The sequence below is a fragment of the Cynocephalus volans genome, chromosome 8 (genome assembly GCF_027409185.1).
Source record: "Cynocephalus volans isolate mCynVol1 chromosome 8, mCynVol1.pri, whole genome shotgun sequence".
Lineage (NCBI taxonomy): Eukaryota > Metazoa > Chordata > Mammalia > Dermoptera > Cynocephalidae > Cynocephalus > Cynocephalus volans.
Window position 1 is genome coordinate 123851467 of NC_084467.1, and position 13212 is coordinate 123864678.

Consider the following 13212-nt stretch of genomic DNA (forward strand, 5'->3'; position numbering starts at 1 on the left):
AACCCTATCATGGAGCAGAAGGAGGGATTTTCTGGCCTGAATAAACTGTGCAAAATTACCCAACATGAGTGTTTCATCAACAAGCAGATAGCAGTAGTGAAAGAATTAAAAGTTAGCTTGGACAAAAATCTGTGTATAGAGAGGTTTCTCAGGATGTGTGTGCATGTGCATGTGTGTGCATGAATATAACAGGTAGGAGGAAGCTATCAAAAAAATGTAAAAATGAAGTCATATGGTCAGGGACATTTTAGGAGTCAAAGCCTTTATTTAAAACAGTCTACTTTATCCTTGTAAATGAGAGGTCATTGTGTGAGGTAGGATTTTCTGTTGCCATAAGAGCTGTTAAAAGGCATAACACCTTTGAATAAGATGTTCCTTAAATGCATTAACTAGCAATTTGAGGGGAAATAAAAACTAATGCTCTTGGATTACAGGAAAAATACATAGCAATAAAAATTTGTTTTTATCTGAATAAGTTTCCTGATACAAGACACAATGCCTGGAAAAAGAATTGCGGTGATTGGCGCTGGAGTCAGTGGATTAGGTGCCATTAAGAGCTGTCTGGAAGAGGGACTCGAGCCCACCTGTTTTGAAAGAAGCAATGACATTGGTGGGCTGTGGAGATATGAGGTAAGTTCAAATCCTCTTAGCTTCTTCATGTGGAAGTTCCAAGCAATCCTCCTTCCTTTCAGAGTCTCGCTTCTCTAAGGAGGATGTATGCTTGCTCTCTGCATTTTCTCACCGCCCTCTGCCTTTCAACCTCTGCTACATGATGGACATGCATCATTCAGCACTTCCTGAAAAATATTCTCATTGCTGTTTCCAAAGTTGTCAAATCAAATGGACTTTCTGTCTTAAATTTTCTTGCTTTCTCAAGGGGATGTAATAATGTTAAAACTCAACTCCTTTTAAAATACTTTTCCCTAGTTTCTGCAATTTTACTCTCTTTCCTTCTCTGCTTTCCCTTCTCAATATTTTTCCACTTGGCCTCTAAATGTGGCTGGTTGTGCATTTATACTCAGTCTTCCAGTGTTTTAACTTTTTGTAAGTTCCTTATGATACCTCCTTATCACTCCTTGATTTCAGCTTCCACATATGCTAATATGGTACTTGATCTTTAGATCTTTATCTTCAGCCTAATGACATATATGAGGTGGGGCAGATGCCAACTGTCCCACAGACAGACTCTGAAATCTCCAGAGTTTAGCACAATAACAGTTTCTGGACTACGTCACAGTCAAATGTGATTGTGTCCCTTCTCCAACTGAATACCCCTGGACCATATGTCCTTCAAGGGTGCCACGGAGGGGAAAGAGAGAAGGTGGAAGCCTACTGAATCTTAACTGCCCAGGTCTAGCCTAGAGGTAGAGTGGCTGCCTGATTTTGCCAGTCTCTGGAATATCTCACCAACACCTTGTTGGCTTTTCAGGTCTTTTATTATCTCTGTGACCAGTTCCCTTCATTACAGTCCAAGTTTCAAGTTGAGAGTGGTTTCCATGTCCCCGATTGGACCCCGACTGATACAAACATGTCTCCAGGAAAGCTTCTCCCACCCCCCAGCCAATGTCCAAAGCACCCTGTGCATCCCCCACTCTTACTCCTATCACACGGCATGTGATTCTTGATCTCCTGTGTAAGGGTTTTAAAGCATTTTATGTGAAGTATTTGGTAGTCACAATAACCCTGTGAGGTAGGCAAGGACTTATTTACAGATGAAGAAGAAATAGATTCAGAGAAATGATTTGATACCTGTTTCCTTTTCCAAGTCATGCAATAATATATCTCAAGGACCACAGCAAAATACCACATCATGTCACCCGATTTCACTAGGGATGCTCATATTTTAAGCTATCACTTATAAAAACTGCTGGTCATTTTGTGTACAACTGCACTAATACAATGGATTTTATTAGTAAATAATGCTCTTCACTTTGAAAAAGAAAACATATACTTTGATCTGTTTTTAAAGCTGATATCCTTTGGCAGGAATTAGATTCCATATTTCGTGGCTTCAAGTTCATAGTACATGCAGGACTGATCATTTACTTCACCAATATTACACACAAGATACAGGAAAAATTATTAAAACTTCCACAATTGTGTTTTATGTGTACATATATCAAGGTGATGTATTTAGGGTAGTAATAAATCCTTCTAGGAGAAAACAACATATTTTCAGTGGTGGTGCATTTTTCCTTAGCCTTAAATTACTTTGATATCTACCCTTAATTTTTTTTAAAAAATCGAGAATGGCTGCTAGTGCACATAAAGGGTATTGCATATTGTATGGACTCCTATTATCATTTTCTTATTGGAAAATGAGGATAATATTGTGCTTCACAGGACTGAATTAAGTAATGCATGTGAAAAACTCTTTAAAACTGTAAGTACTGTATAGGGCTAAAACACTATTTGTCTGTCTGTATGTTTATATGTAAATAGGTAAGAGAGAGCATGTGATCCTAAAAATTTGAGAGATTGAGATGAGAAGAGTATGCAACAAAATATTTAAAGTGATCATCATGATTAGTATTCTTCACTGTAATTTTTTGTAATATTATGATAAACATGTACCGCTCTTGTAATTGGAAAAAATTGCCAATAATTAAAAAGGGAAAAGAGAAAGTCTAATCTAATTATGATCGCTATTCTTCCCTATCAGTCACTACAAACAGCTCAGGACTTTCTGGGTACCCTCTGCTCAGGACTCTCCAGTCACCCCTCAGTCCAGAACTTGAACCTGCATCAAGCTCTGTGGGCAGAGAGGCAGCCCTCATCTTCTCCTGCTTATTTTCACTCTGGTGTTCTACTTTTTTTTTCCATATTCTTTCCATGTCCTTCTGTTCATTCCCCAACAAATTCTTTTGCTCTTTTTAACTATTTTCCACAAAATACTTTGTCTCTTAGTGAAGGTAAGGAAGAATTGACTTTCTTTGAAAGAATTCAGCCCAGGGGCTTTGTAATTTGACATATTAAGAGCTTTCTTTTTTTAAACATTGCTCTTGTATTCTTAAAACCAGTGAGTGTCTTTTTTTCTTGGCAGGAGAAGACTGAAGGTGGCAGGCCAAGTATCTATAAATCTGTCACCAGCAACACTTCAAAGGAGATGACAGCCTATAGTGACTACCCATTCCCTGACCATTTTCCTAACTACTTGCACAATTCCAAAATCATGGAGTACCTCAGGATGTACGCCAAACACTTTGACCTTGTGAAGCACATCCAGTTCCTGGTAAGTGTAGAGACCACCAGCACCTGTGAGACCCTCTCTAGAGAGTGAGGACCTGGGCCAGAGCAAAGTGCAGTAAGGCATCCATTCAGCCTTGGGGTGATCCCAAGACCACGGGTTCACTTTATGTACATTTCCAATAAAGGCAACGAGGGCTTCTCTCCTCACTTCCTTTAGGAAAAAAGTATGGTGGCTTGGCTGACACACCAGATGGGACATCTGATGTTGACTCATTATGAGTACATTCAGAACCACAGTTGGGGACAAACAAGACTGTGTCTCTACCTAAAGATGTCTCCGTAGGGAAATCAATTCTAAAGGAACTCTTTTATGAAACCCCGGAGGAGAGTAGCTATGACCAACCTTACTCACTAAGGCCAAGATTTCTTGGAAAGGAGGGCGCTGGGAAGAGCGGTCATGAGTCTGAGTCTGTCTCATCCCCAGTCAAAGGTGTGCAGTGTGAGGAAGCACTCCGACTTCTCTTGCACAGGACAGTGGGAGGTTGTGGTCGAGGCTGAAGGCAAGCAGGAATCCTGCGTCTTTGATGGGGTTATGGTGTGCAGTGGCCTTTACGCCCATCCCTTCTTGCCCCTCCAGAGCTTTCCAGGTATGTCCAACAGAATGCTAAGGCACTGGTTTTGTGGGTTTTTATCATTGTTGCTGTTGTTATCTTTGAAAAAAGTGTATAACTCTGAAAGTTACCTCATTTTCACAATAACTATTACCTTTTCTGATTATAAAGTAATGAATGCTCTTTGAAAGTCCATTCAAATAATGTATTATGTTATAAAATTGAAAATAAAAATTACAAAATATCTCATCAGCCCTTGTTCTGGGCTATTTTAAGAGCAAAGTTCTACATTTTACCACAACTGGGAGGTTGTTTTTTGTTGGTAATAGTCTGCAACAAATAGTAAGATCAAAGCTACAGAAAATATTTTAAGATTTAGCTTTATTTCTGAAGGTGTATATATATGCATAGTGTGACAAATACAAATAGCTTTGTGCTAGAGTCACCATGCATCTTAGTATAGACTACAATGCCATTGTTTACTATTTGGAAGCTTAAGCAGCCTGCCTATAATGAGCAGTGCAGAGATGATTTACCTGCATGAGGTCTCCCTGTTCATCTATAGAAGTGGGATGTATACTCAGTTTTCTTGAACAGGGATGAACCTGAGACTCCTTTGGGGTTCTCAGGAGATGCTGGACTCCCCCCCTCCCCACTTCCATTGCTATGAGTGTCTTTGTTTCCCAGTGTATGAGAAGATAGAGAAGGGTATTGGTCAAGAGAGGTCTACTTTTTATTTAGTTAGTGAATTAGAGATTTTAGCATTCCTGTATTCATTCATTCAACATTAATTCAAGAAATGCCTATTGAGCACCAATTGTCTGCCAGAGGCTCAGAAGAGAACAAAACAAAAAGCCTCTGTCCTCAAGGAGTATGCATGGTAGATATGTTGGAGGCAATGACTGCTGAGGAGAAGCATTTAGCAGGAAAGGAGGAGGGGTTTTAGCAACAGGCGGTTGTGCTGCAGTATTAGGTAAGGTGGCCAGGCAAGGCTTCGGTGAGAAAGGAACATTTGAGTAATACCCAAGGCAGTTGAGGAAGTGATGCAGTTATCTGGAGGAAGCAACCGTGCTGAAGGAACAGCATGTGCAAAGGCCTCCAGTGGGAGTGTGCCTGATGGAGCCAGTGTGAATGGAGTGAAAAGAAGGAAGGAGATGGTGCTAGACAGTGAATGGGGGACCGGATCAAGAAGGGCCTTTAAGTCCTTTGTTTGGACTCTGGCCTTTGACTTTGAGTGAGGTGGGAGCTGCTGGGAGGTTTGAACTGAGCAGAGACATGGCATGCTGCAGTCAGTTCAGCAACCTTGTTAAAATAACTGGGGAAGAGGATGGTAATGGTGTGAGCTGGGAAGCCAGTGTGGAGGCTCTTGCAGTAATCCAGGTGAGAAATGGTGGTGATGTAAATCAGAGTGCAGCAGCGGAGACAGAGAAGTGCTTGGATCTTGGATATAGTTTGAAGGCAGAAGTGAGAGGATTTACTGATGGATTAGATGTGAGATGTGACAAAATAGAAAAGTCAAGGATAACTCTAATGTTGTTGGCCTGAGCAGTGGAGTTGCCATTTCCTGAAATAAGGAAGGCTGTGGGAAGAGCAGACTCTTTCTGCAGGAGGGAGGGAGATTGAGGCCACAGAATGACAAGGTCCCAGAGATGCTCATTGAAAATGGGACTGGATGGGATGGAAGGCATTCAAAGGAGAGAGTTAAACATTTTTCAGGCAATTACTATATCATAGGAGCATAAAAATGGACCTTTATACTATACCTATGCAATAGGTGAAATGACTTCCACTTTACACGTTACAAATGTAGCTGCTGGTAAGAACTGAGATTCATGCATAGGCTTGTGTGACCTCAATGTCTCCTCACACAGTGACTCACAGATCAAGGGGCTCATTTTGGAATAGAAGAGAAATGGTGATAGAGTAAGGGTGAATGAAAACACAGTAACTTTTAGGTGTCAAAGTACTCACCTAAGATTTTTGTTATTTCATACAAATGAGAAAAAAGGCTATTTTCAGGGAGTAGGAGGGACCATAGCGGGCCAAGGAGAGGAGACATAATTGAAATAGCTGCAGTAAGATCATTGATGGGGAGTCTATCCCACCCATAGACAATTGAACTTGGCACAGAGGGTGTTTGGGAACAATTAAACCCATGCAGGCATTCACTAGGTGAGTATCCAAGAACTGCTTCCAAGAGAAAGCTGAAATTTTGGAGCAGATGCTGTAGGGAAGAAGGAACACATCAAGCACAGAACCAGAATCAGGACTCAGGGGGGCTGTCCAGTGTCATGTCAATGTCATAGGAGGAGCAAATGAATCTCATATGTTCAGACCCCAGTGTTGTTGAAAAGATGAAATGCTGCAAAATCAATCAGCCTTTGTTGCTTTGCCATATGAGGTTTTTCTTTAAGTCAGAGCAAATTTTTTAGGCAAAAATAAGTTCTTACATCCTCTCAGCTTCCCAACTGTGGATCATGTTGGAGTATTTGTCCCCAGTAGGGAACAGAGCGATGGTGCCAGCAGGAAGGGTGTTCTGGGCCCAGGAAGGGAAGTAAACAAACTTCTTCATCCCAGCAAAGGTGAAGCTTGGGTCAGGAAAACAAGCTAGATTTAGAGCAGCAGTTGTAAACAACACAGGTAACAGATGAGGAAGATGTGTTGTTAAATAAAAGTTGAGTTCCTCCTTGAAGGCCTGGAGGATATAGAGAAGTAAAAAAAAAAAAAGGCAGAAATGAGATATCTGAGTTTCTCAGAAACTTGGGGGTTTGTTTGAGCAAGGAATTTACAGTCTCACACAAAACTGTAGCAGGATTTATCCTGCCTGATGATGTTGGGCAAGCTCAGTCACGGAACTGGCATCAGTAGACCAGCAAATGAGATGTTTAAATAAGATGGCCTTTGAGTTCAGTAATAAGCTTTAGAACATGCCAGAAGTTACATAAAATAAAATAAAATAATGACCACTACTTGAACAATTCTTTTCTTGCCCACAGGGATCAAGAAGTTCAAAGGTCAATATATCCACAGTTGGGAATACAAGTGTCCAGAGAAATTCAGGGAGAAGAAAATCATTGTGGTCGGCATTGGAAATTCTGGAGCTGATTTGGCAGTTGAGCTTAGTCACGTAGCCGCACAGGTTTGGCTCCTCAAATTCTCTGCCCATGGCTCTGAGATGTAAGCATCCCATGACACATGCGTAGCGTGCACCCACGCCACTTCAGTCTTGATTGTTAATTACCTCTTCACACCTCTTTTCTTGGTAGACATCTTAATAATCCATTTTTTTTTAAAGTGCTAATGGAATAAAAACAAATATTTCAAACTTTAGTGACTGCCATTTTGGGTACTTTTATCAAAGTCTGGAGGTTTTATCAGCTCAGCCAAGAGTTTCAGAAATGAACATACCAGAAGACCATTTTTAAAAATTTCTTTATTTTTCATTGACATGACATGACACCATCTCCCAACTCTGACCCCTTCCGTACTTAGATTCTAAGGACACAATAACAAAGTGTTCTAGATACTGTAATGCTGCAGTTAGCAGATGATGGGATCTTATGTGTCAATTTGTTGATGTCTAGCCTTGCATTATTTTGTTTTTCCAGAATTTGGAACTTTAGAGATTGCAGGCATCAAGCACTGCTTGGGAGAAGGTGCAGAGGGTTAGTGGGTGGGATCCAGAAGGAAGCTTGGGCAAGTCTCTGGAGCTATAAGCAGCATGCCAGGTGTACCGGTATGTGTGATTATGTGTGTCTGTGTGTGACTATATCTGTCGGTCTACTTGAATTTGAGGAGGGAGGGGCACTTCAGGCTAAAAAGGCAAGAGAGCTCTTATCTATTTCTCATCATGAGCCAATTAAGCTGAAGAGCTGAAAAAAAGCATACTTTGAAAGGAAATATATTTTCAGGCAGTTATTTTTTATTTGCCTTCTCTTTTAGGTGTTTCTCAGCACAAGACGGGGTACATGGATTTGGAACCGGGTCTGGGATTATGGGATGCCTATGGACACTATCCTCTTTACTCGTTTCAACTCTATCTTAAGCAAATTATACCCTACATTCTTAATCAACAGATGGGCAGAGAATAAATTAAATGTTCGATTTAACCATGAAATTTATGGTTTGCAACCTCAACACAGGTATGTTCCAGGATTTTTTAAAAAATAACTTTGCCTCTGCTTTTTGGAGTCAGTAGGTCAGACTTGGAACATAGAGATGTTTATTAACGTCCTTGTTTACCACTTTGAAAATAGACTTCAGCTATCCTAGGAAAAAGTTAATCATTGTTTCCTTTTTCATGCTTCTTTCAACCATTCTATTCACCTTAGAGGAAAGAAATTGAGTCAGGAATATGGTAGCAGCTTCATCTGTCCTCCACCCTGCTTCATGCTCTCAGGCTACAATTCACTTCTCCTTTAGACTCTGAGACCTTCATGGGGTGGGCAAGTAGCAGATGATGTATTATGTCATAAAAATCAACTCCATTTTCCCAGGCCAAAAGAAAGAATCAGAAATCCGGTAACATGATATAAAGCAATAAGAGGGGAGACTTAGGGAAGGGAGAAAATAGAAAAGACCACTGGACCTGCCATCCTCAGCCTTGGCTTAACAAATCTCTAGTGCTTTATTAATGTATGAGACTTGCCACGTGACCTTGCATTCATATTCTCTCTCTCTCTCTCTCTCTGTCTCTCTCTCTCTCTCTCTCTCTCTCTCTCAGTATGTTGGTAAATGTAATCCCTATCTACCTATCCACTGTGAGGCATAAATGGGGAAACACATAAAATTGCCTATCTGTATAGACTAGATAAATTCGATGAATATTTTTTGACTTCCTGCCATGGTCAAGTTGGGTTCTGGGTCCTGGGGATAGAATGATAGCTACACCAGATAGAGCCCTAGCTCTTGCGGGGTCTCCTTTCTAGTAGGGGAGAAGCCAACAAGTCGATATATAATGCAAGAACACAGAGTAATATGTGCTATGTAGAAACATTAAGCACAGTTGGGGACAAAGAGAAACGGGAGCTCCTTTTTTGGATGGAGTGGTTATAGAATGCTTTTATGATGAGAAAGAGTTTGACTAGGAATGTGAAGGAAGTGAGGGGGCGAGTCCTGCAGATGTCTGAGAAAGTAACATTCCAGGCAGAGAAAACACCAAGTTCAAAGGCAGGAATAAGCAAAATTTGTTAAAGGAAGAGCAAGAAGCCCAGTGTATCTACAGCACTGGTGGAAGGGAAAGTGGTAGGGAATGAGTTCAGAGAGGTAGGCAGGGGCAGGTCACACCAGGCGTTGTAGGACTAGGGCATGGTGGGACTTGGGGGTTTTTCCCCAGTGAAATGGAAAACCACTGGGGGATATTTTTACATTTTAAAAGGATCACTCAAGTTCCTGAGTGAAGGAGAAAATGTAGGGAGTCAAGGGTAGAAGCAGAAAGACCACTAACAGCGTTAAAATTAAATAATGCTGGTAAAATTCATAAAAATGGCATACAGGTTTTCAAAACAAAATGGAAATCAGAATATGATCTGATTTTCCTGTTCTGATATGAACACTTTGCCAAGTACTTTTTAAAAACTTTCCAAAGAAATAGTTTTACAGAAGTGAAAGACCAATATATCACTGGTATTACCTTTTATGCCACATTTCAAAATCTTCTCTTTGCATATAATAAGTATTAATGTTATTGGCATTCTGATATAGACAGAATGTGTATATGGTAAATAATCCAGAAATGGGATTGAGGAAAAGAAATCTTCTGTAAAACAAAAATGTGCTTCTTTCGTTAAGATTTTCTTAGTTCAACTCCCTTCCAAAAAGACTTACTATTAATTTTCCTGGACTTCAATTTTTATTCTTCAGATTTCTGAGCCACCAAGCTACTTTCGGTGATGATCTACCCAACCACATAATTTCTGGAAAAGTCCTGATGAAACCAAATGTGAGAGAGTTCACTGAGACATCAGCCATCTTTGAAGATGACACAAAAGAGGACATTGATGTCATTGTCTTTGCCACAGGCTACACTCTTTCTTTCCCTTTCTTGGAAGGTGACTCAGAAATCCTGGACAGTCAGCGCTCCATGTTTAAGTTTGTCTTCCCTCCTCAGCTAGAGAAGCCAACACTGGCTTTCATTGGCATCGTCCAGCCAGTGGGAGCCACCATTCCCACTTCAGAACTCCAGAGCCGATGGGCTGTACGTGTATTCAAAGGTATGTGCTGACCTTGGGGATATTTAGAAAAGGTAGCCATCAGGTGTTGTCATTTCAGAGGCATTGCAACAGTCTGCTGCTGCAAAGCATCTCTGAAGTGAACCTTTACAATATCTGAAATTTTGCCACTTGAGGTTTGTCACTTCAGTGTTTGATAGCTATTTATTTAATCTTTAGGATTCCTGCATGAAAATGAAAAACAAAAACTACTACCTCAAACTATTAACAAACGAGAGTTTTTTGGCAAATCATTCTTTAGAGCACCGCAGGGATGTATGTAGTATAGGAAGTAAGAGCAGGAGAAAGGAGATCTCACCTGAAGTATAGGTGGGAAATAAGTTATCCTACTTCTCAATGTTGCTAGGGTCCTTCCGAATGAGCCACATCAATGGGGGCATTTTTTGCCTGTCTCTCAAATGTTCATTCAAAATACAAGGAGTACAAGCAGGTGAATATGGCAGAGTCACAGAGCAACTGAAATAGCACCACAGCAAAATTAAAAGAGCAAAGGCTTTACAAAAAATAGATCTAGAATTAAAATTCATCTCTACCATGTACTGGCTACAGGATCTTGACATGTTATTTGACCTCCACAATCTCCTCATTTGTTAAAATCAGAAGGCTTATATCTACTTTAGAGGGTGGTAAGAATTAACAATTAAGCACCTTGACATTAGTGGGCATTCAGCAAATACTGATTGAATGAATGGAGATTAGCCATTGTTGTAATTCTTTACTATTCTTCTTTATTATACCGTTAATTCTCAGGTTGAGAATGAATCAGTGGACATCAAAAACCTACCTTTTTGAAATGACGCCAATCACATTATAACCATTCTGCCCTGTTGTCTCCTCTTTTAAAAAGTTTTCCATATTTTCCTGGAACATTCTGTGTTTCTCAAAATGTAGAAAGTCACCCATTTTAGAAATGAAGGAGAGTTGTAGGAAGGTGGCTTCCACGAGTCAAGGTGGAAAATTAGGAGTAAATCTCTGCCCCGTGAAAACAACCAGAAGATATTGAGTCACCAGTAGTAACTACAAGCTATATTTGTAAACTAAGTCATAACATAAAGGAACAGCATAATTCAGTACTTGAAAGAGCCAAAGTGAATATTCTGGTAAGGGGACTACAGACAAATTGATTTGTGTCTTGTCAGTTCAGCGAGACTCCTCTCAGTCCATCCTTTTACATGGGCTTTGAGTTCTGCTAGTCAAGCTGTGAACTCATCCAGCATGTGACAAGGACAAGTGTTTGCATCTGGCAGGCATGTGCACTTGATAAAACAGTGCCCGGAGTAGAGGGCACTCCAGAGCATCTCCCCTACTCCTGTGCTCCCTCGGTCATGATGCTCTCCACCAAACGGACTCCCAGGGTATCCATTTCTTCCTAAAACCACTTTTCTCAATAAGAAAGCCATGTTCAAATGTGGAATTTCTTTTCTAGGACTGAACAATTTACCTTCACTGAGTGGCATGATGGCTGACATAAGAAAGAAGAGAAAAAAGCTTGCGAAAGAGTAAGAAACTTATTTTTTTGGTAAAAGTCAATTGAAAGTGTTTTGGTGGAGCTGTTTGATGATCAAGTATTCTTTATATTTTTCTCATCACAGAATCTGGGTCTATTTGCCTAAATGTGATCTGAAATTATCGGCTTTTTCATTTCCTCTTAACCAAGCATAATATCATGTATGGAATGTTTTCGGGTAGAAGAGAAGCAGTATGGTCCACCACGGGAACTTCAGAATTTGTTTAAATTCCCTGGGACACTAGATACAGCACGCAGTTATAGATTTATGATAGTCTTAGAGATGTAAGGCATATGAAAATGTAAGATGAAATGAAAGGTTGTTTCATTTTTTTAAGGAGTTGGAAAGATAATTCAATGTGCAAAAAGAGTTGTGCAAATCACTATAGAATCTGATTAGAATTCTGATGTGAAGTCACAAGCTTGTAGATTGTGCCAAATCTTCTTAATGGAAAATTATCTTCAACCATTGGGGTTGGAAATATAATTTATTTCTATTCAACGAATATCTGTTGATAATTTACAATGTGAATGTCACCGTATGTTCTCTAAGATCAAAAGGTTTATATCCTAAGAATAGTCAGTTATCCAGTAACTTCGATTTAAGAAGTTAGGTCAGGAATTGCATTTCAGTAATATTTAAAATCAAATGAATGTCACACATACCTAAATAACTGGGCTGTACAACTCATATATCATAGTCCTCACCACTGATTTACCAAGATGAATTATATCCTGAGTGAGAACTAAATGTATGGCAAAACTACAGAATTTAGGAAAGGGAAAACATCCTTGAATAAGACACAAATATTCCAAAACCCACGTATTACTATCCAAAAACCCTTCAAAGGATTTGAGGGGGAAAAAAATACACCTATATGAATAATTTGTTAGAAACCACTGAGACCAGGGTAATTGAAAACAAGGAAACTCATTTTATCTCTTGCTTTTTGGAGAAATCATCAATGGTTTAGTTGCTATTAATTCTTCTCCCTTTAAATGATCCCCTTACACAAAGTCCACGCAATGTTTAGAGAAAACTGTGTTTGCAGGGATGGAAGTGGCTTTGAATTTCTGATTGTTTCCTTTCTGGTTTCAGATTCCTGAATAATCCTCGTGATTCACGCAGAGTGCAGTATGTGGATTACATGGATGAAATTGCCTCTGAAATAGGAGTGAAACCCAACCTACTCTCATTCTTCCTGTGGGATCCAAAGCTGGCAATGGAAATTTTCTTTGGACCATGCACACCTTACCAGTACCGGCTGCAGGGGCCGGGGAAGTGGGCTGGGGCCCGGGGAGCCATCCTGACCCAGAGAGCACGGATCATGAAGCCGCTGAGGACTCGTGTCCTTACCTGTGACAAGCCTCCATTCTCTGTGCCATTTTGGCTTAGAAGTGCCTGTGCAGCCTTTCTCGTCTTTGTTCTCACTTTAGTCATCATTAGAGGGTGATCCTCCTGTATTCCTTTTTACGTGACAGGCCAACAGTGGCACACGGTAATTAAAAGGCTAGGCATGTGCAACTGTTTTTCTTCAACTTGGACTAGACAAGCACAGTGAATTATCGAATAATTTCAAAATTTCTCATGCATGAATATTTTGGCAAAATTGGAGATTTCTGCAGCAGAGATATTAAATGAAGTGGTTTGTATAAAAGTTTACTTTTAGAGACT

General features: G+C 40.1%; 1 protein-coding gene across 1 annotated transcript; it reads left to right on the top strand.

The window, feature by feature from the left end:
- Positions 1–495: 495 nt before the first annotated feature.
- On the top strand, positions 496–12991 carry LOC134384374 (flavin-containing monooxygenase 5-like). Its single transcript, XM_063105899.1, has 8 exons — positions 496–630; positions 3044–3232; positions 3674–3836; positions 6797–6939; positions 7743–7942; positions 9663–10012; positions 11457–11529; positions 12637–12991. Exons 1-8 carry the CDS (start codon positions 496–498, stop codon positions 12989–12991), a joined length of 1608 nt encoding a protein of 535 aa, XP_062961969.1.
- Positions 12992–13212: the final 221 nt, after the last annotated feature.